The sequence below is a fragment of the Juglans microcarpa x Juglans regia genome, chromosome 1S (genome assembly GCF_004785595.1).
Source record: "Juglans microcarpa x Juglans regia isolate MS1-56 chromosome 1S, Jm3101_v1.0, whole genome shotgun sequence".
Lineage (NCBI taxonomy): Eukaryota > Viridiplantae > Streptophyta > Magnoliopsida > Fagales > Juglandaceae > Juglans > Juglans microcarpa x Juglans regia.
In genome coordinates this window covers 26,569,609-26,597,606 of record NC_054595.1, presented here as the reverse complement: position 1 = coordinate 26,597,606, position 27,998 = coordinate 26,569,609, and the positions used below count along the sequence as shown (strand labels likewise).

The 27,998-nt window shown below is 33.5% G+C and overlaps 2 protein-coding genes across 2 annotated transcripts; one reads left to right on the top strand and one right to left on the bottom strand.

Annotated features, from left to right (window-relative positions):
- Positions 1-4,272: 4,272 nt before the first annotated feature.
- On the bottom strand, positions 4,273-6,218 carry LOC121247502 (receptor-like protein 13). Its single transcript, XM_041145838.1, has one exon. It carries the CDS (start codon positions 5,965-5,967, stop codon positions 4,273-4,275), a length of 1,695 nt encoding a protein of 564 aa, XP_041001772.1. The 5' UTR covers positions 5,968-6,218.
- A 15,616-nt stretch (positions 6,219-21,834) lies between these two features.
- On the top strand, positions 21,835-23,233 carry LOC121245801 (ethylene-responsive transcription factor WIN1-like). Its single transcript, XM_041143670.1, has 2 exons — positions 21,835-21,960; positions 22,493-23,233. Exons 1-2 carry the CDS (start codon positions 21,881-21,883, stop codon positions 22,974-22,976), a joined length of 564 nt encoding a protein of 187 aa, XP_040999604.1. The 5' UTR covers positions 21,835-21,880; the 3' UTR covers positions 22,977-23,233.
- The last annotated feature ends 4,765 nt before the right edge of the window (positions 23,234-27,998 follow it).

Genomic DNA, 27,998 nt, shown 5'->3' with positions numbered 1-27,998 from the left:
CATTTTGATATTTGATATTTCGACTGATCAAATAAATATGTATATTTTTATAGTTCATTCAAAAAAATACGAAAAAAATTAAAAAAGCAATCATTACAAAAGAATATTTAGATTTTATTTGATTATTTAATTCAAATGAGATGAGATATTTTATTAAAAGTTAAATAAAATATTATTTTTAATATTATTATTATTTTAAAATTTAAAAAATAATAATAATAAAATAAAATAAATTTTTAAATCCATGTACCCACTTTCACAAGTTTCAATACAAAACATATCTTACAATTTAATCACAAAAAACAAAAAGAATAATGAATGAAGCTCTAATAAAGTTTGAATTTTACCTCTCTTTTTTTAATAATTATTGGTGGCAAAAATCAGAGTTGAGTCGCCGCAACACGTCTCGGACTTTGTGTCAGACAGTCAGAGTGGATCAAACCCGATTAACGAGGTTGCCGACAGGAGGATCCAACGGCTACCATTGGGAGAGAAAGTTAGAAAACATCGTCTAGGCCATTAAAATTTAAAAGTGATATATTTTTAGAAAACACTATTACACCTACTTATTTTGACCCAACTATTTAACTGTTAATATTTTTTTTTTATTTAGTAATCAAGAAAGTAATTTTAAATATATTAGTATATTTTTTTTATTTTTTAAATATATTTAGATATGTTAAAAAAAAAAAAAAAAAACCTTTTTACGCCTTATATTTTTTTGTACTAATTTTTCTTTTGTAGTTTTTTATTCCAAGCAGTAAGGTCAAAAGATGGGCACGTATTTTTTGAAAAAAAATGGTTCCTGACACGTTATCCATCCATTGTTGGACTTCTGAGTTCTGACACGTATGCTTGAGGTAGAGCACGTTAGCAGGCTCGGCAGACAAAAATATATTCATCAAAATTTTTTTTTTATCATTATTTCATCATCATCATTTTATTATAACATAATATTAAATCATAAATTCATATATAAAATATAATAAATAATTTTCTAATTATTTAATATTATATCATAAAATAATAAGAAGATGATAAAAATTTATATGATAAATAATAATTTTTTTTAATATTATTAAAAAAGCAATTACTATTGATCACATGTGTTCCTTTTTTAATTTTTTTTTAAGCAAGCAAACTTTATTAAAATAGAAGATGATACATGTTAGAGGGGGTGAGGTTCCCCAACAAAATATCCCAAAACAACAATTATAGTACAAATGTAGTGAAAAAAAGAAAAAAGAAAAAAAAACTGATTATGAGACTAATTTCTTGGTCTCTACCCAAGTTTTACTAAGAAGGAACTGTCTTAAAAGACGTTTTGAAAGTAAGCCACTACTAGAAGTTGTGCAAGCGGATGTACTGTAGTTGAAAGTCTTGAGATATTTGTGGGTGAGGTCGGGGCAGGTTTGGGAGATGAGATGAAAATTTTGTGTTTTGTTTGAAAGTTTAAAATCTTATGTTTTAATATTATTATTATTTTAAGATTTGAAAAAATTGAATTGTTTATTATATTTTGTATGGAGATTTGAAAAATGTATAATAATGAGATGAAATGATAATTTTGTGTCTCATCCCACCCTCAAACCTGCTCTCTCATAAGATCATCGGTTAGGAAAAATAATAATCCGGATAGACTGGCAGGGGAATGGTAGATCTATAGTGAAGGAATAGTCAACCCACGCCTCTGGAGTGGCGCATGAGGACCACTCGTCGGTGGAATGGAGGGGTCTGGCCGATTTGAAGGATCGGAGGGTGGTGAGTCTATTGGAGCGACGCGTGTAGCCGACCTAGCTGTCGAAGTGCGGCAGTGCGTGAAGACCACGCACGGAAACAAACCATGCGTTAGGGCCACGCGTTAGCATTTTGGGCTCAATTCCGCATTGTCCTAGTAGATCAGCAGGAGCGGAACGTCATGGCGGGGCGCATGTCATTTGTTTACGGTTTGAGCGCAGCAGATCTAAGAAAATCCGCACCAATAGGGAAAGACTACCATAAAGCATATTCATAAAGGACAATGATACACCACCAATTATATTACAACTTAATTACTACTATATATTAAAATATTAATATTTTCTACTTTAATTTAAAATTTTTGTGCTTACAACATGTCAAAGTAAATAAAATAATAATTTTTTTATAGTTAAAATTGTAAACAAATTGTAATATAATTGTTCTTATATCATTTTCCATTCATGGTACCATAAAAACTACCATAAAAGCATATTCATAAAAAGACTACCATAGGCGCGGTTCCTCTCCACTTCCGTTTCCTTTTCCCTTCCTCTACTGAACATACGGGTTCCTCGATCACATACTTGTTCAAATGCATCCGAATTCGGACATACTATCATTTTTTAATAATAAATAAAGGAATAAACGAACCGCAGAACGCCACCGAACATTGTATCTTTATTACGTCAACACTGTTATTGTTGTTATTATTATTATAAGCTTATTTAAGTCTCCTTTATTTTTACAAATAAAATAAAATGAGATAAAATAAAATAAATTAAAAATAAAATTAAAATTAAAAGTTAAATAAAATATTATTAAAATATATTTTTTAATATTATTTTTATTTTAAAATTTAAAAAAATTAAATTATTTATTTTATTTTATATAAAAATTTAAAAAAATTATAATGATTAGATTATATAAGATGAGATAAGATGAATTGATAAGAATTGTAACAACAAACGATGCCTTAATGAATTAAATTTTAATCTCTACTCAAAATATTTCTCTTATGGTGCTGACAATGATACGTAATGTTATAATCAAAGTTAACATAAATATTAAAAAGGAGAAATGATAATGACAGTCGTGAGTGTACAAATATAGTATAATCATTTTAAAAAAAGTAAATATATACGAGATCTACATGAAAAAAATTAATTTTTTAACAGTAGACCTTAATCTTTTTCAAAACGGCTGCACGACGCTTGCACACTCTATGACTGCATGCAGTATTAGTTATTAAAAAAGAATATTTGTATTACTTTTCTATAAGAATAGTTGAAAACTTGGGTTATAGACCTGTTTGGGTGTTAAGGTGATTTCGGATCATCTAATATAGTTTCGTAAGTATGTATACACACAACTTATTTCATTTGAGATCATCTTACTTTTTTTCATCTTTCATCTTAACTAAGTACTGTTCATTGATGAGAATTTGATTATTATTCCATTACAACATGTCAACAACAACAACAAACTAATCATTAATGAGATTCATTATTTTTTTAATTTTTAAAAAGTTAAAATATATCTCAACCCACTTCATACATCCAAATATAAGTCAATGAAACTTACAAAACTCACTCAAACATATGAACTCTTTACTATTCATAGATAAACTCAGATCATTTGATATATTCTTAGCATACAATTAGAGTTGGTCTCATTTGAACACTTCAAATATCTCAAAATATCTATAAATAATAGTAAAATTGTTTGAGTTAAGATGATTGGGATTGTTTGGATTGAGAGAATCTCTCAATTCATCTTGTCTTATTTCATTTAATAATTACAATTTTTTCAAAGTCCCTCACAAAATACAATTAACAATTTAACTTTTTTAAATTTTAAAATAAAAATAATATTAAAAAATAATATTTTAACAATATTTTATTCAAAATTTCAACTTTCATATCATCTCAACTCACTATTCATATGTTTTGGGAAATGATAGGTAAAATATTGAATAAAAATATTACAAAGTTAAAATATTTTTATGATATAATTTTTTAATACTTTTAGAAAAAAAAATTAAACATTGAAAAATATTTTATATTTGAATGAAATTTGAAAAATAAAATGATAATAGTTGAGTATTTCCAAACTAGCTTTTAATTTTGGATAATTCTAATGAAAAAGTGGACGAGTGTCATGGGTAAGATTATTGATATAATTAATGTTATTATTAAGAAATAGCTTAACCGTACCCATTTTATGAGATTTTATTTAATATTTAGTTTTTGAAAAAATAAGTGATGTGTATAACAGTGATATGGATTCAACAAATAAATTGGAAAAAAAAAAAATTGATAGGAAAATTTCACTCGAGACTTATATTATCTCGGGCCTTAAGGAAGGCCGAGTACAGCCATGTGATTTGGGCCAAGGCCATTGCCATGATTATTTAATCTGTGGAATATAGCATTACTCCTCCAAATATAAGCACCTTAATTTTCGGTTTGTGGAAGTTAAAAGCCCGACATCTCAAACAAAGACTCAATATAAGCCTGAAGTACTCCATCTTTATCACTTATACTTAGAGAGCAGCTCAAACAAAGACTCAATATATCCGTCCACGGCTCTGAAATACTTGTGCCTCCAGTTCTTTTTAATGATTAGGATCCCAAAGAAAGCCCACAACCCGAGTGCATACGACACCGTTACAAATGCGTAGAAGAAGAAAGGCTGATCAATCATTTTAATTCCTTCTTTTTCATCCTTGACTTGTTGCCCTTTTGTTGCCCTTGGCAGGGGGTCTCCAAAGAGTCCCGGATTACCCTCATAGCATTGGCTTGTGAAAGTTGAGAATTGATGCTCAAATGGGATTCTTCCTGACAGATTGTTGTAGGCAACACTAAATACAGATAAAGAAGTGAGTTCAACCAATTCAGAAGGGATTCTCCCTCTCAACTTGTTGTGAGAAAGATCCAAACTCTCCATGCTTGTCAAGTTTCTAAAAGAGATTGGAATGGAACCTGTTAGAGAGTTATTCGACAAGTTCAAGAACCGAAGCTGTGACAGTTCTCCCATTTCAGAAGGAATGCTACCTGTCAACTGGTTAGATGACAGGTCAATTGCAGTCATCATCAAGAGAGGGATACCTTTGAAAGTATGTAACCTATTTTTTATGAACAAAGATGTTTGAGCTGCTGATGTTAGAAAAGGCATATAATCATCTCCAAATAGGTCGTAGGGAAACCATATATGAAGTTTTTTGGCATAGTAATTCCAGTAAGTAGGACTTGGAGAACTCTTGTTCCAGAAAGTAATGTTATCAAGGCAAGAGGGAATACCTCCTGAAAGACGATTGTGAGAGACGTCAAAAACTTGCAGTGTTTTCATCCGACACAGTCTTCGGGGTAGGTGACCTTCTAAGCGATTTCCACTTAAAATAAGGCTAACCAAGTGAGGATGATCATACAACCACTCTGGAATATTACCGGACAAGTCATTGTCTCTAACCTCTAGGATTATTAAAGATGGACAGTTTGATATGCTGGGAGAGATTACTCCTTCAAAGTGATTGCCACTTAGATGCAAGATCCTCAACCTTGTGATGTTCGCATCCTTTGGGAGCATTTGTCCTTGCAATTTGTTGTTTGATAAATCTAGAAACATGAGTTGCGTGCCAGTTCTAGTCAAACTCTGCGGTATTGTTCCTGAGAGCATGTTATCAGAAAGGTATAAAAATTCGAGAGGCGGATAACCAAAGGACCAAGGAATGTTGCCTTCTAATGCATTTGAGGACATGTCAACAAGACACAGTTGTGGATGAAGATATCCAATATTTCCTGGAAGAGAGCCTTTCACATGATTATCAGATATGTCCAACCACTTAAGTGGTGGTGAAGTTCCATTAGCAGAGCAGTCAAGGAAAGAACCATCGATTTTGTTGCGACTCAAGGACAAAACTGTGATATTCTTGTTGAAAAGTAGTTGACAAGGTACACTTCCTTCTAATGAGTTGTCAGACAAGTCTAGCAAATACAATAAATATTGGTTGGATATGAAGGCTGGGACAACGTGACCATTCTTCTTGTTGAGGCTGCAGCCTGCCAAGTGCAGAAAACGTAGCTGAAAGGTGGGCACCCAGGAGGGAGACTCTGTTTCAACTTCCAACTTGTTGTTTGAAAGATCGAGGTAGTAAAGACTAGAAGCGTTGGCAAATATGGAAAATGACAACACCCCTTGTAATCGATTACCAGAAACCTTAAATTTCATAATCTTGCTCTGGTTAGAGAAAATCGATGATGGTAGATGGCCCTGCAAGCGATTATGCGATAGATCAAGAATTTCAAGATTTTCAAACCTCTCAAGACAAGAGGGAATATTGCCTTCCAATGCATTATTTCCAAGGTACAACTCCCTTAGATATTTTAATTGCTCCAGTTCACAAAAAGCTGCAGCGAAGTTAGTTTGACAAGTGAGTCTAGTAGTGATCTTCGCAATATGCTTCAAAGACACATAATTAAATAAAAAAATAAATCAGAGATAGGAGTGAATAACGAGTTTATATTTCTTCCAAGCAATTTAGAATAATTGATTTTGACAAATGTAGCAAGGTATCCCAAATCAAAATTGTTCACTAAGAAATATATAAACAAGTGGGAAAAAGAAAACAAACCGAAGACCACAAGTAGAATGCGATTCTTTTCATTCCGCTCTAACCTAACCAGAACCCTCCTGTGCCTTCTTTCAATCAACCTGCTCCAAGTGAAGGAAGAGCTCCAACCCCTCTCTTCCACCCCTCCTCAGTAAATGGGAGGCCGATCTCCCCAGAAAACAGCATTCCTAGCCCCATCTTCATGATTTATTCTAACTTTTTCTTAGTTTTTAATCTATATTATTATAAAGAGGATGAGAAGTAGATGATCTGCGCAAAATCCATCCATTATCACAATGCACACTTCTCACTGAAAGCAAATTTGGATCTTTACTTCAAAGGCTACTAATGATACAACTTTTTTTAAAATAATTTTTCCCCCGACCAATTTGAATCGATTAGTGGAGAGGCTATTCCGCCCGCCCAATACGATATGGGCCTGGCCTCTCCCTTACTCCTGATTTTAGCCCAATACCGAAGAGGCCCATTAATACCGAGAGGACCCAGTCCACTGCCAAAATCGATTGGGTAACCACCCGGTGACAATAAAGGATTAGAACAGTTACAATGATGATCCATTCCAAGTTTGAATTTGAATAATATATATATATATATATTATCGTTTAAGCAATCTAATAGTTCAAATGATCTATATGAGAGAAGAATCTAGGTACGTAAAAGGAATCCGATTCTTTGAGATTAAATATTATTCTAGCAGTTACTAACTTAGGCATCGGAAGTTTTCCATTAAATCCCGAAACCATTTAATTTTTTGTTATAGATGATCGTGAAGTGGTGACAGTGAAACACGTTCTTAACAATTAGTGTGCATTGGGTTAAAGCAAAATGTTTTCATAATACAATGTAACTCAGAAAAACAATTTTGTTGTTTGATTGCATTATGCAATTAAAGAAATAAAACCAGACCAAAAAATTTGAAATTTTGGTAACCACTAACCAAGAACAAATGAAGAGAACAAAAATTGTGAGGGAAGAATTAAATCAAACATCGACCTCACATTTTCTCATCAGGTATCTTTAATAAAGACATATAGCAATCAAAACATAAGACCCGAAACAGGATGATCATCAACTAAGAAAGTTGTTATATATATATATAGTATAATCATAGCAGTCAATATACATTCCGCAAGATGTATTTCACTCATTTTATAATGAATACGTAGCATATGGTTATGGTGAGTTAACCTTTTTACTCAAATTTGTTCAGGATGGACAAAATGGGGTTAGGGTTCTCACCTTGAAGCTCTCCTCCTATGCTCATGCTGCTAAGATCAAGAACCTCCAGTTCATTGAATAATGTGAAGAAAGTCACATTCGGAGACCATGTGATTGACGGCACCTTCATGTGGTTCATGTTTAGAACGATACCGGTAACTTTCCCATCTTTGTCACACCAGATACTATGACGTGAATGACAACAATGACTCCCGTCAAAATCGTCGAATGCTAGACCATGTGTAGAGTTTCTGATCTCCAACAGAGCTCTGTTCTGTTCTTTGCTGCATCCAGCTTCAACCCAAGTGGCCGATGGGCAAAAAGTGAGAGCTATTAACCAAAGGAAGATCATGATCAAGACCTTATTGGCAAAAGAAGCGTCCATTTGCGAAGAGATTGATCTTCAGAGGCAAGTAATAATGTTTTTGTTTATTATATGCAACGACTATATACTGTACAATGTGAAAATGAATGGTTGCATCTTTATCAACTCGATTGAATTAACGGCGTAATTGTCAATGTGAAATTGGCAAACTTTTCAAGCTTCATTCGGCGGAACGCGAATCACGTACAATACCGTAGTGTTGTCTACTTCAAATTGGACGAACATGATAATATCATGGGGTCCTTACGTTCACCATTTTTACTATATTTTCGGCCTTGCAGTGAATAACGTGCTCCGGAAAGAAACACGACATAACTCAACGGAAATAACTTGATTGGCAAATACAATTTTAGGTTCTCTATATATATAAAAGTATAAAACACAATGCTTGCTCCTCTTTATCTGCTGAGGATCCTCATAGATACTCTGTTTTTTTAGTTTATGTTCTTAATGAGACCGTACGTTTAGGTCAAGTAGAAACTTTAATGCGGTTTGCTCTTTCAATTTATGCATAAAATGCCTATATGCTTGTGTATGTATAATGTAACTGTGGAATACTTATAATGTATTTTAAAATCAATACAAACAATCCTATGTTAGACTGACTAATAAACAAATGGTTATGATTTTGGAACCGAAAGCATGGGGGAATTCAAAGCGAACAGTGGTGGCTTTTAACGCATTGGCCACCTACTATTACTATTAGTTGTCTGGTTCGGGGCCATGGCCTCACTTGGGGAAGAAAAACAGGGTAATTTGTCACAGACGAACTTGAATTATGCCTTGACAGCACAGCTTGGGATGCATTTGCAGAGCTTGGCATTCAAACCATCTTTTTCTTAGTTTTCATTTGTAGGTTTGGAATCAATGTTTTTCTCAAGGTGGAATTGATTTTATGCTCTTAAAAGTGTCAACCTCATATATATATATATATATATATAAAACCTACAGTCTATCCTTGACAAAGATTATACTTCCAACCTCCCAAAGGCTGAACACCTTCTTGCAATTAACCGAATCAAAGCCACCATAAATTATAGATCTCTAAAGAATTTGATAATTAGGTTTTGCAAATCCCAATTGCAGGAATGGCACTGAATTCATTTCAACCAGTACAACAATTGAAAACCTGAGAACTTTTAACGATGGCATGATGGAAGTGAAAAAATAAATACCACGAAATTATTCTGCCAAATTCTACCTATCAATGCCAAATGTTGCCAACTTTATGGATAATACTACTCTTCCCTCTCGATTTTATCACTCAACTCTACCGTTTTGCTTTTTTAAATTTTTTTTTACTTAATGATTAAGAAATTATTTTTTAATAATATTATAATTATTATTTTTTAAATATTTAAAAGTGTTAAAAAATACATGTATGAAAAGACAAAAAAAATAAATAAATAAATAAAACCCTATAATTAACGGTAGCTCCCAGCAGTAGCTGGGCCGGTGAGTTCAGCAGCACTCCAACTTTATTCCCATCCATTAATTCATTAGCTTCCCTTTTTCCCCGAGTCATTTTTTTTCAGTTGTCAATCACTGGTTTTGTAATCAAATCAATCAAATTGTCATTCAAACCTTACTAGAAGGAAAAACAGTTGCAAGAGCGAAGTAGTTCCCAACTTCATTGGCCATTTTCTCTCCATTATCAGTCCCAAAGTATTCTGCACATTCATCTGCTAATGAGCTAAGAGGGAAGCTAGCTAGATGAAACTTTCATCCTTGAAGAAGCAAGTGACACTTGTCAACAGTATTAAGATAAAGGATGAGCAGCCAAAAAATAGATAATTATGCAATCAAACATTCCCTTTTGACACTGTTAAAAAGTTAAAAATATTTGATTATAGAATGATAAATCTAACCAAACATATAACTTAATGTTTTCTATTTATAGAAGGATACAAATTTCTATAATCCAACTGTTATTACAGAAACAAAAAGACAAGGAAACTGAACGTGAATTAAAGCGGCAATGTAGCAACATTATTTTAAGCTAAGAGCTTCAAAATCAAAGCAACTCTTCATCGACCGTGTACTTGATAATCCTTTTCTTTTTTCATGGTTCAATTTAGAAAAAACTCAATCCTTTTCCTTTTCTATCCCTCTTCCCTTTGCCCGTTGGGGTGGCTTGTAGAATTGAAAGAATCTTTCATAGTTTTTTGTGGGGTGGTCTTGGTGATGAGAAGAAGTTCCATCTAGTAAATTGGGATAAAGTCTGCTCATCAGTTACTTGTGGGGATTTGGGGATCCATAATTTGAGGCTTTTTAATAAAACCTCTTCTTGGAAAGTGGATTTGGAGATATCAATTTGAGAGGGATGTGTTATGGAAATTTTTTATTGATGTTAAATATGGGAGGGTGCGGGGGTGTTGGTGTTCTAATGAAGTTAGAAGTGTGTTGATGTGGGCTTGTGGAAGTACATATGGAATGGTTGGAGGGATTTTGCTAAACATGTTTCCTTTAAGGTTGGAGGAGGAGATAGGATTCGCTTTTGGCATGATCTTTGGTGTGGGAAATTGACTCTCAAGAATGTTTTTCCTTCCCTATTTAGAATGGCAAGAGACAAGGATGCCACTATTGCTGATTCTGTATCTTTTTCCAATAATATTCCTCAATGGAATGTGATATTTTTTTAGAGATGTTCATGATTGGGAAGTGCTGATTATTATTTATTTTTTCAGTAGACTGTATGACATTAAAATGGTGCAGGGTGGAGAGGACAGAATGTTGTGGAAACACGCTGGAAATTCAATTCTTTCTGTCAGCTCTTATTATAAAGTGCTGACGTGTCATTGTGTCAATCAGTTTCCTTTGAAGTGTATTTGGAAATCCAAGGTTCCGACCAAAGTTGCTTTTTGGTTACACCTAGCTAGCTAGCTTTATTTGGAATCCAAATTCAGATTCCTTTCTTTGAAACCCAGATTTCTGATCAGTATGAATGATTTTCACTGTCTCTCCTTTGGTGAGTTCCATCCAAGTAAAGAAAATACCAAAACACACAAAAAAATATAAAAACAAAGTAAGGAAAAATGTAAAGGGAAACAATTATAAAATAGCTTTCCCATTTACATAATCTGTCACGGAGGACTTTTGATGAGTTTGAGGAGATGGTTGAGGTTGATGATCATAGCATGACAAAATTCCATAATCGAAGTTCCATTGCTTTCTCCTGAATATCTCCCTACATACGACCAATTTTGTCAGTAAATGGACAGTTTAGATGCTTAATGTTAAAAAAAAAACATTAAGTTGGAGATAGGGCATGATATAATCACCACAGTAAGCTGATAAGTCCACACTTTATGCTTTGGCGTAGTCGCTTGCATTCATCCTAGAGACAAAAAGAAGAAATGAATTTATATTTACTTAATAATTAATTAAGTGGGTCGAAATCTTCAACCCAAATGTATGTGCTACAAATTTGTCTTTGATTGACACCTACGACAATGACAATAAATATATAAACAAATATTAATTAAGCAAGGTTCCATGTTGAACCACTCAAATCACCTCAGTGAACTCTTGATTTGAGATTATATCAATTGATACGATCTCTGTCTTGTTGCCATTTAATATTTATAGCAAGATATCTGTCATCTTTTTACCAACTTTATAGCTAGGGCTCAGCAGCTTTGCATGTTCCTGTCACAAAACCATTAAGAAACTTTATGCTCTTGCAAAGACTTATTCCCAATACACTCAGATCAGTAAGGCACAACAAAAGTTATCTGAATACTTACCTACAACTTGGACTTAATTGCCTATACAATTCTAGCTTTTGACCACTAACTATGTTTCGCTACATAACTTATGCTTAATTACTTGAATCAGTAAAGTATAAGGTTGAAACTATAAATATCTCACTCAACCCATTAATTCACACCATCGAGTGCAAAATCAACATATTAATCTCTTAAAACCAGCTAAAGCTAGCTCAACCCATTAATTCACACCATCATGATGCACCATAAACTCAGATTTACTGCAGAATGTTTCATGAAAAATAGAGGGGAGAGGGAAGAGAAAGTATTCATCACAAGTTGAACACAGATTAATTTATGCCCAATCTGAATTTATTGTCTACTTTGAATATAGAGTTACTGATCTCAATTCCATCCTAAGGACTAGTACCATATTTAATTACAATCTTATATATATCTATATCAAATTGGTGATATACCATCTTTTGTTGGATATGTGCTAGTAATTTTAAGCTAAGATAATTTGGGTTGCAATAATAAATTTTGTAGTTTCACATGATCTATAGTACTAATTTCTAAAGACCAAATCTATCCATGTGATGATTTTTAGTCTTTAAATCTGTTTTATGGTTTGCCACGAGTTTGGACTTTGGTGTATCTTCAGGCTTGAAATTAACTCAGTACTTGATTTTCATCAATTTCTCCCCTACCTTCCTCATTAATTTACCTGGTATAGTTTTTTTCCAACACCCAAGACAAAAAACTTCATGATGCTAACTCTTAAAATCACTTTATTGCTCATATATGGTTCTATAAATGCATTCCATCAAAATCTCCTAATAGCTTCCAAAGTTCCAATTTTGACCTATATTCTCCAAATACAAGCACAAGAAACACCCACATTATCAAGTGCAGCATAGTCAACAAACTATGAAAAGAGCAAAAGATTCACACCCACACCCCAAACCTACCCCCCCCCCCCCCCCAAAAAAAAAAAAAGAAAAGAAAAAAGAAATTAGTATAGAATCACACCTTAAATCAATGGAAACCAATTTCAAGCAACAACTCTAAAGGCTTGAGTAGCTGATGTTAATCTGATGTTATATGATTTAAAGAACGAAAGAGAGTTCTTTGCAAGTTTTGAGCTTCTTGTTGACCTTGAATCTTTGGTTGCTAATTTCAGTTGTTTACGTGGATTTAAGACATATTCTCTCATGCACCTTATAACACTTAATTTTTACATGTGCATCACATAATTAATCTCTTTTTTTTTTTTTTTTTAAACAAAGATAACATTCATTCATAAATAAGTATGAATGGTCATTACAAGCTTTCTCAGCTAAAACCAGTCTATCAAATTCCACTTTATTTCTTTTATGCCGGATCCCTCTTAAAATAGAAGCTGTTTCTTCTAACTGTTCTTTATCTATGGTGCTGCATAACTGGTCCCATAACTCTGTAAAATCTGCAACGTTAACTTCCACTTGGCCAGCTTACTACTTGCAGTTGCCCAAATATTGATGGAAGCTATACATGTCCATAGTACATGTATAACTGTCTCTTCTTCTCAACTAGAGATTGGACAGTAAGGGTTTTTACTAACATTTCTCTTCAAATGTATACTTTAGTTAATAAGGAATCATTATTTGCCCTCCTTATGACATTTCCTATGGAGCATTTAAATTCCATATCTTCCCCCACCTCTCTTCATTTTTTCCTATTTTCCAGCATTCTCCCCTTTGCTTCCCTTTCCCCTCTTTAGCCAAGTAATAAGCACTTCCAACTGAGAACTTCCCAGTCTCACTGCAATTCCAGATTAACTTATCTTCTCCCCCGCCTAAGCTGATAGGTAAACTACATATCAATGCAGACTCCTCATTACTGACATGCTCCTTCACTACATCTTCCTTCCATACCCTTAAATCTTCTTCAATAAGCTCACTTAACTCTTGCATCTGGTCCTAGTGATGTGATTGGAGATTGCACACTGTATATGTAGTTTACATAATTAACATCCGGTCATATGATATTAATGAAATAAAGGATGATAAAGGGTTTGATTTCTCTTGCCAACGGCTGTTTCTGTTTGTAGCGGGGATGAATAATTTCTCTTTTTGTGTTTTTAAGGACACCCGACCCGAACCATCGATAGAGGAACATGCGATATAAGCAAAGATGAATGCTGAAATCTGTAATAGCAAAGAAGAAGCGATTTAAGTGAACAATATCTATATCTAACTAAGATTGATTTATTCTTTGGGGCTTGAAAGCAATCTACCTTTAGCTAATAGCTAGATTAGTTCTCCCCAAACTGATTAGTTGGTCGAGCACCGTCCCCTATTCCTTCGATCGGAACTGGCAACTTAACGTGTTCCCCCCTTCCCTGGGGTATCCCCTCCCCGTCTTCGTTTGTAGAGTAATCTTCCCTCCCATACTTGAGTAAGTACCTCAAAAACCTTTAAGTAGAGTGAGTTCCCTTGGGAAAGCTACCTTATGTTGGGGATCCTTCCTCTGTTGAGCTAGGAACCTACCCACTTTGTAAAGCTTCTCCAGATTCTGTTATTAAACCCGCTCAAAACTACAACTAGACTACCAGTAGAGGAACTTAACGGGCAAGAAGACCTAATAATAGGAAGAAAAAAAAGGTGAAAGGACTTGAACTTGTTCTGTTCAAATATTTCTTTTATTTGCCAGTTCACTTGTATTCTTGTTGATCGCTTTCTTTCAATGTTTTGGGACTTTCATGTCACTTTGTTTCTCTGTGTCTATGTCATAACAAATCTTCAATCTTTATTAAGCTTCCAGATCAGTTTGACTTAATTACTTCCTGCATTTAGGTAAACTGATAGTCATTTCAGCTTCCTTAGATACTTAAAATGATTTCTAAGCAAGTTTTCAGATCAGGTGTACTGTATTTGAGGCCTTATTAAATCTTTAACTCTTGCTAAGTTGTCCCCCAAACTCAATAACAGGTAATTGCACAATATCATAAATGACCAGTATGTTGATATGTTCTGTCCCCATTTCTTAAATCTTCTTACCTTCCCCCCACGCCATATTTTAGCCCTTCTCTCAAAATCTCTTTTAGCTTCCCACACACTCCTCCATATAAATGATGGAGAACTTCCCACTTTTGCTGAAAATGACACATAATTACTTAAACAGCATTGCAAGTTATTTAGGTTCCTTTAATAACTTCCAACCATGTTTACCTAATGTTTGCTAAATTAAAATCCTCAATGTGATAAACCCCAACCCACCACTATTTTCATCCTCCCCCAATCTGATATGTAACTTTCAACGCATCCAGCTTCAACCCAAGCGGGTGGGCAAACAGTGGGAGCTATAAACCAAAGGAAGATGATGACCTTATTGGCAAAAGAAGCGTCCATTTGTGAAGAGATTCTTCAAAGGCAAGCTTCATTCGGTGGAATCACGTACAATACTGTTTTGATGTCTACTTCAAATTGGACGGACATGATAATATCATGGGGTCCTTATGTTCATCACCTTTTTGACTATATTTTCGGTCTTGGGAGTGAAAGTGAACGTCGTGCCCCGGAAAGAAAGAAACACGACATAACATAAATAACTTGATTGGAAAATACAATTTACTCATAACATAAATAACTAGCGGGTTTTTCTTATTGTCTATTTTGCCATAATTAAATTTTATTCTCTCTTAAATAAAATTAAAATTTTACCTCTCTTAAAAGTAAATTTGGTCATCCCCTAGTACCACGACACACTTGGAATTAGGTTCATGTTCTATAGTTTTAAGAATACTACCATATGATATGAGTTATTTAGAAATAAGTCCATTTGATAATTTTTCTATCCATTAACATTTATAAAAATGTGGTCCAATCATGGAAAGTGAGCTGGGCTTAAGATTTTTTGGTTTTTGTTTTTAAATAGGTTGGGCTTAAGCTTTGTGTGTAAGAGTTGCTGCTACAATGATGTAGAACCAAAACACCAAACCATAAAGGATCATACGACAGATGGGGTTATCTGTGCTTACAAAAAAAATCTCGTCCCATGCATGTTGGAATCTGACTTCATGAATTCACTTAAGATTATACTAAACAGTATTATAGATGCAGAGATGAGAAGTTCAAAGAAGAATGAAAAAAAAAAGAAAAAAAAGGGACTATCAGCATATGAACTTGTACATGATCGACAAACTCAAAGTTGTGATTCTATAAAGAGTTCATTTTACCGGAAATTAAATGGTAAACGCACCGCAAACCAGTCTCTGAAATCAAAATCTGCTTTTACGGCATCCCTACTATATGATACGTTACATGATGCCGTTGAAGTCTTGGTTCAATGCATATACAAACCAGGCATCCCTACCATATGATACGTTACATGATGCCGTTGAAGTCTTGGTTCAATGCATATACAAACCAATCTATATATGATAATTGATCCTAAACATCTGCAAAGATCATGACCAAACAAAAGTAGGGATTCTTTCAGTCTTCTTGTCCATTAGAAGAAAGAAGTAATCGCATATAAATATAATTCTTTGTTCCTTTCTACCAATGCCATTTCCCAGATCAGTACCAAGAGAGCGTGAAGCTCTTATCAATTGATAGGTAGGTAGCACTAAGCTAATGAACCAGAAAAAACAATATTATAACAGCTTCATTTCCCGGCCCTAATTTATATTCTTGGTTGGGTGGTGTAGATTTATGCTAGCTTTTCTGTCTGGCATAAAATATATATAGCACCAAGTGGATCATGAGAGATTTCATGGCATAAATTCATCCAAACTAGAGTTTTAGTCTAGTACAGAACTATAGTTTAGCAAAATGATGTAAGAGGATTCGAGTTAGATGATGCTGAGTTGTCAGATTGCACGTTGACTGCGTTGAAGTACCTTGAGGTGGCAGATCAGTGCAAAGATGATAGAAAATCGTGATCTTTTCTTGATTGGGACAGTTTTGGACACGTTTCAGTATTTTAGCCATAATTTTGGCTACAAGTATCAAAATCGCAACCCAAATTCGGAAAACTCTTTTCTGCGTGCACGTCATGGGCACCCAACTATGCTCGGTTTGCATCATTTTCGAGGCCAAATTTCACTAATTTTCCATCTGAATTCCTATTTTTAATTATTTTTTACCTTTTATGGTAATATTTTATTTACTGTGTAGGAAGTGATTTTGAACTCAATTTGAGCCAGATTTTTAGCAGATTATTTCTTTTATTACGTATTTAATTTTGACATGATTATTGAGATTTTACTATTTTTGATAAAATTCTCATACGGTCGATTTTCAGCTATTACAGCCCGGCTTATGGGTTGACGGAACTATTTTTAAATTTTGATAATTTTCAATTGAACATTAGAGGTGTTTCTTTGTGTTTTTAGACGGTTCTCTCGTTTTCTTTCCTGTAAATTATCTTTTGAAATTAGTCTACAGAATAATTCTGTCATAAGTGAGGACTATCAATAAATTTGAGGTACCGTTCTCTTTAAATATATATATATATAAATATAAATATAACAATTATCTTTTTGCAGCACTTTCTAAACTTCAAAAATAATAAATAATGTTTGAAAAATGAGATGAGATGAAAATTTTGTGAATAGTTATAAGATGGTTTGTGAATAGTATTGAAATAGTTTGAGTTAAATATTTATTAGATTTTGAAAAATGCGAGAGAAGAAATTGAATAAAAATATTATAAATTTAAAATATTGTTATAATATAATTTTTTAAGATAATTTTTATTTTGAGATTTAAAAAAGTTGAATTCTTTTTTATTTTTTGTTTAAAAATTTGAAAAATTTGTAATGATTAATTTGAAAAAGTAATAATGATTAGTTTGAAGTGTTTATATTTATATAATGTTTTGGAAAGAAAATTAGATGAAATGAGATGTAAATTATTTCCAAAGTCCAAACATCCCCTGAATGATGGTACTTCAAAACTCTTCAAATGGTTTGATTCAATCCTAAAAAGGTGAGAGAGCTCCCTGCGCTAGCTAGCATGCACTTGCCTAAACTAGAGTTTGTTCTTCAAAAGGGGAAAAAAGGGCCGGGCTTTGAAATAGAACCAATAATAATCAAGACGACTTAATTAATTAGTTGTGAAATAATTAGTTAGTGCCATTGCGTAGGACATGAGTGAGACAGCTTCATGGTGTTGATTTATGAAAAATTATTTATATAATTTTAAAGTGCGTAAATTTCGTATATTTTCTTTAAAAAAATTTGACAAATATGAGACCGGCCACATGAAAAATTATACTGTTTTATAATGATAAATCCCGGCCATTATTTTTTAAAAGTAGTACACAAAACTTATACATTTTAGAATTATATATAACATTATTCTGAATATAAATAAATAATACTTCTTTTTGTATATATGTAGTGTATGTTTGGGTTATTTCTTAGAAATACTTTAGATGCAAAATGATTGTATAAAAATAAATCTAAAAAATAATATGACTTGATGTAGTAGTAGTTAGAATGTAAAGTTATTTTTATTGTAAAGAATATATAATAGATCATCACATGAAATCATATTATTTTATAAATTTATTTTTATATAATCTTTTTATATCTGTAATACTTTTTTTTTTCTTTTAATTTGTTGAATTAATAAAAAGCCAACTTAAGAAACCTAACTAGCAAAAACAGCATAACCGGATCATAGTCATCCAGAAAACCGAGAAAAAAAAGGCTATATAGTAAGTTGTAGCTTAGCTAGGATGCAAGCATGGATGCATGCGTGGGCCGTCTACAGCCAGCGGTTGTGGTACCAGCTTAATCAGAAGATTCAATTCAAGTAGGAAAAAAATGACTGCTGCAATATTGTACGTACTTGAAATACTGCACCGTTTTCAATACACGAACCTATAGAATTAATGTAAGAATATATATAAATATTTATCCAGAAGTTTCGTACCAAATTCCGCTATAATAACTTATTACAGCGTAATTTTTCTTTTTTTACCGGCATGCGCGACTTAAAAGTACCACTCAACAAATTTTCCTTCATATAGCTACAATATTTTGTGATTATAAAACTTGAATCTCGTTGTACGTCTACTCTATGGCCATCCATTGCCTTCGATCCTCACGGATTATGATATAAATGTTCAATAAATTCTGTAGATCAGTCTAATTAATTAAAGTTGTGTCTATAAATCCTTTGTTCATGAATTTCTTAAATTCAGACAAAAACTAATTAAACATATCGTTTTCAATACTTAAAAATCATATAACTTAATTTTCTTGTCTTCTTGGCTTGAGAATGGGAAATTTGTCTATGTAATTACAAAATAAAAAAAAATACTATTAAAAATATAAGAGGAACTCATATTTTGCATTTTCAAATTATTACCTTTCTTAAAATTTATGGCAACAAACAATATCCAAGCAAACAAAATTAAATTCTTATTTTTTCAAACACTTTCAGAAGAAATAGCAAAAGTCTTTTTAGAGAGAACCTATGACTTCTCTCTAGAAACTCATCCAAACCGAAACTACCCCCCGGGGGGGGGAGGGCTTTGTCTCCTCCCCCCTCCCTTCTCCCAACCTAGAACCTCTATCTTTCCAGTTTATTTCTTTTTTAGTTTGTGTTCCTTTATTTTTGTTTTTTTGTTTTTTTCAGTCAAAGCATGAAGAAGTGCTGCTTTGAGGTTTTTTGGTAGCTAGCGACCACCACAAGCCCCACCGTGGGGTTCCTAAGCCGCCAATCTGTTAATCTGTTGAAGATTTCACCAAAATGAGTGGTGCGTTATCCATAAGCGCGGGTCAAAGTACGCGCGTGACCTCCACGCGCCACCACACAGAGGGCTCTGTTGTCGCCATGCACGACGTTTCTGGGGTTAGCGATTTGGTAGCTTTAGGATTGACGGTCCGGCACACTCCCAGCGTGACACGTGTCCTTCACGTGCCACTACAACCTCCTTGCTTAGGGTTTCATCGTATTTCAAGTTTTTGTTTTGTTTTAGTTCTGTTTTTCAATATTTCTTATATATGTATTTTCTGTTCTGTTGTTTGTGTTAAGTAAAAATAAAATGAAATAGGCTATTGGACTTATTGTTCATAGCAAGAGAATCCATCTCCTCCAAATGAGGATGGGAATGGTTGTCCCGGTCCTTCTTTGGAGGATGGTGGGTGGTTGTCTCGTTCCTCCTTTGCAAGATGGGCGTTGGATACCCTATCCTCCTTTGTTGATTAGGTGATGGTTTTCTATGTTTTTATAAAGTGTTTTATTTTTAGACAAATCGAGATTGAAATCTCAAAAGGTTTTATTATTAGAGAGCTTATAGTAGTTAAGACAATGTTCGTCACAGAAATTTGTGTGCGGAGAAACCTCAAACAGATGAGTAGTTTGACTTGTAATCTGGATTTTTCTTTATATTTATCAGTCACAGTTATAATTTCGATTTTATTAAATAAAATGAAATCTATTTACGATTAAAAATAATAATTAAAAAAAACATAGCAAAAGTTGCTTGACTTCTATCCTGAAGGATATATTTATATATGATATTCGGTATTTAATTTATTAACGTATGAATTATTGATTTCCATTTTCAGTACTCATGGACAGAGTAAAGCATCGATCGATCTTTCAAAGATCATGATGAGAACTAACTTATAACGCTGCCACCGTCATGAATTAATTGATGATTGCTCGTACAGAATACTGACGTGATCTCATGACGCCCTTTCAATTATTTATCTTGTAATCTCTATTAGATTGTGAGCTTTTTAAACAAGCGAGACAGCAAGATTAATTCAGATCCACAGCCACACTCTTGGCATTGGTTCTGTAGGAGCGGTTTTGAAAGTGAGTTGAGATGTAATAATTTATAATGAAAGTTTAAATTAATTAGTTTAAAATATTGCTAGAATGTTATTTTTTAATATTATTATTATTTTAAAATTTAATAAATTAAGTTAAATTGTTTATTATAATTTGTATGAAAATTTAAAAAGTTATAATGATAAAAGATGAAATGAAACAATATTTTTTATATTCAAACTGAGTTAAGATGTAAGACCGTCAGCCATCGCATTACCTAATTATATTGATCCGTTGATATATATATATATATATATATATATATATATATAATGCTAAAAGGAAAATAATACTCGGATTGCAAAATATCATCTAGAATATTATTTATGACAATGAGCTAATCTCATCCAACAATAATAATATCCAGCTTATCTATAAACACTTAATTATATATTGGTAGCATATATATAGAAGAATTTACAGTCGGCTTTGAAAATGGCTTAAAAAATTCTATAAAGATGTTATAGTGCATGCATGCCAGTACTCAAATAACAAGAAATTAAAACCGATCGATATTAATCTCTCTCTCTCTCTCTCTCTTTCTCTCTCTCTCTCTCTATATATATATAGTGATCATGAAACTCAATATTGATCTTTCGGGTATGCATATAGATCATATTGATAATTAATAGGTAGCACGTATATATAATAATAATATGCAAATGATTAATTAATTATGTTGATTCAAGATTTTCATTGTTATAGTAATATAAGTGACAAGCTAGGGGTGATGGTACATATAAACAGCCTTACATAAAAGAGAAATTCTATTTCTAATCCTAAGTGGAAGACTGCGTGCTGTCCCATTAATAAATAGAGGTAAAAGAGGAAAAAACATCATTTAAAAAAATATATTATTTAATTTTAAATTTTTTTTAAACATAACTGTATGAATTTGCATGAATAGTCTCCATTTGGAGATTGTATATAGACTAACTACATAAAATTATTTCAATATTGACATATGCCAGTTGAGAAACTTTATGGGGTACTACTTCATAATCTGCCATGTATGTATGTAGGCAGTGCACGTACGTACGTCGTTGTGGCTATTATTATTTAATGTTACCATGGACCACAAAGTTAAGTCATGCTGTCAAGTAGTACTGCTAGTTACAGGTTATCACTTATTTAGCTTAAATATTTGGTTATAAATTTCTTAAGCTCCGTAATTGTTTGTTTAACCCCCCCCCCCCCCCCCCCCCCCCCCCCCCCCACACACCCACATTATTATAGTACGTACGTACCCAGGCAGCTTAGGTAAAATGTACCTTATTAAATATATATATGTACACGTCTTCTTCATTTTACGACAATTCTACGTCGATCTCTCTCTCTCTCACAGCCATTGGCTTTAACAAACATGGTACAGACAAAGAAGTTCAGAGGTGTCAGGCAGCGCCACTGGGGCTCTTGGGTCTCTGAGATCCGCCATCCATTGCTGTATTCTCTCGACTAACTCTAGTTGCTCTATATTTTCTCTCATAATTTTTATAATTACCATATGATCACATGCTTAATTGCTAGCTTCACATGATGAGTTCTTTCACTTTGTTTTCTTTTCTTTCTTCTTAGAAATCGGAATCGGAGAATCCTCGGATCGATATATCGATATATATACTCATGTGAACATGCAAGTACTACTAGTTCTACGTATACATACAAATATTATAGGGTTTGATCATTCATTTCTGCGACTTAATTACATATATATTGACTGGATCGATTCTATAGCAAACGCGGACGTCTCTCTGCAGGCCTTTTGTAATTTGGGCTATAGAATTAATTAGAGGGGTACTTGCGCTAATTAGAAGAACTCCAACTGCATATTCAATCTCAAACTGATCTAAGTTGATTTTGTTTAACCTAAAACTTAGTTTATATGTCAATTCCATCATTATTGCACTATTAGCTCTATGTGACAAAATGCATATCGATTATCGAATCAGCTTCTTTCTGCATGCATGTGATGTAGGAAAAGAAGGGTGTGGCTTGGGACATTTGAGACTGCAGAAGAGGCAGCACGAGCCTACGACGAGGCAGCCATTTTGATGAGTGGCCCTAATGCCAAAACAAATTTCCCAATCGTCGCAAATCAACTGAACGTTAATGACAACTCTACATCCTCTTCAACTGCACTTTCTGCAATCCTAAGTGCAAAGCTACGCAAGTGCGGCAAATCCCCGTCTCCTTCACTCACTTGCCTGAGGCTTGACACACAGAATTCCCACATTGGAGTCTGGCAAAAACGTGCAGGGTCTTGTTCTGATGCGAATTGGGTGATGATGTTTGAGCTTGGAGATAAAAATGGACAGGTACTGACCCCCGAGAAAACCATGCCCGCAGCAAGGACATCCGAAATGGATCATGAGGAGGAGCCGGATCAAGGTGGAGATGGGATGGATGAGGAGAAGAGAGTTGCATTGCAGATGATCGAGGAGCTCCTGAACAGAAATTGACCTACTAATTCGTAGTACTAATGTCAACTTCACATGGGCTGACCAAAGCACGATGTTGCTTCCATGTGCTCGGGTCATTGTCGCCATTGCTGTTTGTGTAATTCCTTTGTTCAAACTAGAGGTTTGTTGAATTGAGCCCACCAATTAAGAGGGTATATATATATGTCTATCTTCCCACATATGTTGTACTGGGGTTTTATTCAGCAATAAATTTAACATGAAGTGGGTGATGAAAATAAATTGTTTTTTTCCCTTCATGATGCTGTGTTCGATCGCTTGGTCCTTTTTTTTTAACAAATTCAAAATCCTCTGGCTATATATATCTTCTCATGTTTTGTTTGTACGTAGGAACTTGTATGTGAAATTAAGATTTTGGTTTCTAAAATCAGAAAAGGTTTTATAAAGATATTGGATTCTAATTTGCTTAATTCCCACGACATGTGGAACAAAACTGATTTTCCTGATCATGACATGGATAAAGGATATTTTATGGAAACATGCAGCCATGCATGCACTGCCAATGTGTTTCCCAATTAATTAGCTATAAGAAATTAACATGATGGATTATGCCTTTTTTTTTAACCTATGATGCAATGGAAAGACACAACGAATTAACTCATTTTCATGATGTGCATGCCCATATGTTTTGCCAGTTGCAATTGCCGGCCTGAGAAATATTATGGAAAACATGAGAAGATATATATTTGTCTTTTATCCAACAAATACAGAAATATTCTAGAGAAACTGAATTTCGTAGTAAGAAGTTGGAGATCCATTTAATATATAAATGGTTCTATTTAACTATAATCTCGTACATATACACGGTCATACGACATAGAGTAGAGTAGGAATATTCCTAACCACACCTTGATGTCAACAATATTATAAGGAATAAATGGTGGACAAAAAAAAATACAATATTATATTGATCATTGAGACTAGCGGTTTTGTCACTCAGAAATATATATATATATATATATATATATATATGAGAAAATCTTAGGACTGGTTGGGCTAATAACCCCCCAAATAACAGCCCTCCAATAGTTGGTTGCCACGTAGACTTTACAACTTAGTGATGGTGTGACCACACTTCAACTGATCCCAGGGTCATCCACTTCACCCCTCTCGCAAGAAAGAATAAATAAACTTTCCCCTCCTGCTCCAACATTTGGTGATGGGTCATTCTTCTTTCCCAAGTTAATCGTGTTTTTACCAGTTGATTGATGATTAGAGTTTTGCCACTTCTGAATAGAATTCCATGAGGTGGATGGTTTAGAGCTATTTGAAGGAGGCAGAGCTGTTTCTACTGCAAAAAATGGCTCGTGGCAATTAGGGCATAAGAGATTATGATTAAGGTATGTGTTATTTTGAGCCCTCGTATTTGAAGTTGTACTTTTGGTAAAATTGTAAAAACCATTCCCTCCTGGTGGTGCTGATGAACCCCCAGTAGGAGCTGAAACTTTTTGGACTCCGTTGTACAAAAAATCAAATTATTCTCAAAAAATAAAGAAAAATTAATGATTAATGTCCAAAGTTGGTTCGTTACTATCGCCAATAAAAAAAATTAATGGGTTAATGGAATAAACTTGAATTAATATGACCAATTTGTCACAAAGATCAAAACTTTCCATTCTTATTATTTTTCCCTGATTCTTTACCGATAAACAAGTAGAGAAAAAGAGGAAGAAAAAATTATTGTATGAATCTCGTGCGGTTGGTGAAGGCGCTCCCTCTTGGCGCAGATTGCATTAATGGTGGCCTGGTCGGGAATCAACGCCAGGAGAATCCCTCGATTTTCAGATTCCTAAGGAAACAAATTGGGTCTGAGCATCCCACCTACAAACCGATCATTGCAACTGTGGTGGCGGCGACGTCCGAACGTTTCACACTTGGTGTCGTCATTCATGGAGCAGCGAATATCATTGGAAGTTGCTTTGCACTGGAAGGGTTCTTGCAGTTTCGCAGCTATGGGTTGAAATCTGTCAGCGTCAAATTGAGATGGTGGCAGTGGAAATTCCAAAGCTCTTGGGCAGTGGAGCAAAAAGACGGAAAAGATGAAACAAAAATCGCGATGGTGAGATGAGTTTCGAGAGGGAGGGCGAGGCTCCTGTAACCTAGGTTTATGATTGTGTGTGGTTGCATCTATTCTCTATTTTGTGTGATTTATGATATAACAACTCATAATATAAGGATTGATTCTCTACAAAAAAACAGCCGGACAACTTAGAAGTTGGACTGCATATATGTATATATATATGTATGTATCTTATACTATAAAAGTGACTATCTTTTACAATAACTTTTGTTTGCCTCTTTATTTTTTATTTTTGGCCTTGTATAGCTGGTTATTATTAAAGTTTTGTCCTGACTCTTATATTTTACTTTTTGCTTGTACCCTTCTGTGAGTGATTTTTATTATGATTTTGCCCCTAGGTCCTGTATTATTTTATTTTATTGTTCCACTGTTTGACTAAGCATTATTACATTTTTGCCTCTAATTGATGAACAATATTTTTTCGACCACCATTTTTTTCTCAATTTTGCCCCTTGTTTTCTCAAGAAATTCCCTTCCTTTTTGTGTTTTTTCTTCATTTCATCGACATATCTTTTTGCTTTCCAATTTTGTCCCTCATGCATTGTCGCCTCTTTCACAGATTAGTCTAAAAGTTATGTCTCTCTCTCTCTCTCTCTCTCTCTCTCTCTCTCTCTCGTCAAAAAAATTTCTTCGCAATTTTTGGCTTTGGTTTATTTTACATCAACCCCATCTTTTTTTATAAGAAATTTCTTAGTAGAAATTTAGGCAACGCCAATGTACACAAGTCGTATATAAGAGAATCAACTCCCAAACAAATGAAACGACACTTAAATCGAATAGCCAATTAATCCAAAAAAATCCAAAATTCTATCTCACTAAAAAGTTGTAGAGCAAACAAGAGGGTGGAGAGATCTGAGAGATCAACTGCAAAAATCATGTCGGTGGACTATAACCGTATGCATCTTGCATCATTTCTATTGAGAGTACACATCATTTTGTGTGATTTTCTGATGTGGTTGAAGAAAATGCCATTCGTTTGATTTTCAGATGGACTATAAAACCATTAAAAACTAATAGACTAATAGAAAAACGTAAACTTTTTTTAGAAATGGTAGAAAAATGCAAACTTCCCAAACTTCTCATTTTTGGTACTCGGTCCGAAACGTCTCCTTCCAAACATCCAACCCAAGACGAACAATTTTTTCAGAGATTTCTTTACATAGCTTAGATCTAAAAACATAGAGCGAAAGATAAGAAAAGGGAAGAAATTTTGTGGAAAAAGAAGTGGGAGATCAGATAAAGGAAAATGCTTACTCTAGGTTGTTGCGAAGTTGTGGCAACGATGGAGGATGCGATGAGCTTTCATAGTGGGGAAGAAGGGGAAGGAGAGGGAGAGAGAGAGAGAGAGAGAGAGAGAGAGAGAGGAAAAAAACTTGAGCCTGAAGACATAGACGGCGACAACACTCACAAAGGAAAGAGAGAGTTTCGATGTGGGAGGGGAAGAGGAGGAATGATAGAGAGAGACGGATAGTAGAAAAAAGAAAAAAATTGGTTTGCAAATGTTCACGTGTCCTCTCTTCAAGCTATGGAGTAAGAGAAATGTTTTGGGTATCCATTTTGGATCCAAGCATTTCTATTGATTAATTTGTTTTGTTTGTTGTTTTTTTAATAATGATTAAGTATTTTTTTAATTTGTAATTTTTTTTTAAAAAGAAATTGTTTAAGAGTATACAAAAAATTAGGAAAAATAAAAGTTCGTTTGGCTTTATCGATTAGATGTCTCGTGCTACACGACTCATGAAGTAATGATCAAAGTTCCGAAGGATACAACATCAAAAGTTAACAGTTTTATAATATTAATTTTGATTAAAAAATATTTATCATACCCTACACCACACACCACATCCATTTTAATTTTGTTTACTTTTTCTCATAAGAAATATATGTGTTGTATAGATGATGAATAAAACAACAAAATTAGTTTAACAAGTAAGATAAAAATAAAATAAAATCATTTAAACTTTTAAAACTATATTATTTTTGCGTTCTAAAATTTAAAGAGTCCTACTTGAAAAATATGTTTCTTTCATTAACACTACAAATATCCCATTGAGTTTGGACTTTTAAAATATTTGAGAAATTTTCAAACACTTGGCTTAATTTAAAAGTCATCTACTAAATTTAAAATAAATACTTGAGATAGCAATATTTTTCTCCAATATTTTCTAAAATTCTAAATTTATTTCATGTAAGAACATTTACCGTATTTGCAAAAAATATTGCGACGCATGCTATATATAATTTCATATAGGAACAGCGACATAAGAGATTTAACGTCATGTCCATTCATCCAGTGACTCAATCAACAACATAAGTTTCAGGTATATATTTCCCTCAAACTATAACAAAACCGTTTTGTTAACTTAAAAAACCTTTTACTTTATATATGTTGTTTACAATCTGCCTTTGAATAGCTTTTTTGACCCTTTTTTACACATGTTGTTATGAGATGATGATGTTTTATTATTTAAAATTTTTTTCTTAATTTGTACACTTTGTTTAGATAAATTATTGCTATAATCTGCTTATGTGAAAATATTTTACTTTTTAATGTCTTTTTTTTCCCACCAACCGGGCACTACGTGCAAGAGGCATACGTGTCTTGCACATACTACCGTTACTTGTGTGTATCACGCACACATTCCAAACAATATCAAATCGTCGAACCCAATCTTTTCAAGATCGAGACTTTACACTAGTACTTATTATATAAATGTGAGTATATAGTACTGTGGGATGGCGCTAATGCTATTTGTAATGGATGATCTTAATGACTCGATCCTTATAAGTAGAAATCATTATGGATGCAAGCACTCTTCTAAATCTCGCTAATTTGTGATCAGCGAACATTATAAGAAAACTGCCTATTTGCGACCAGTTAATTCCAGCGAAATGACTATTTACAACTAAAATTAGTTACGAAT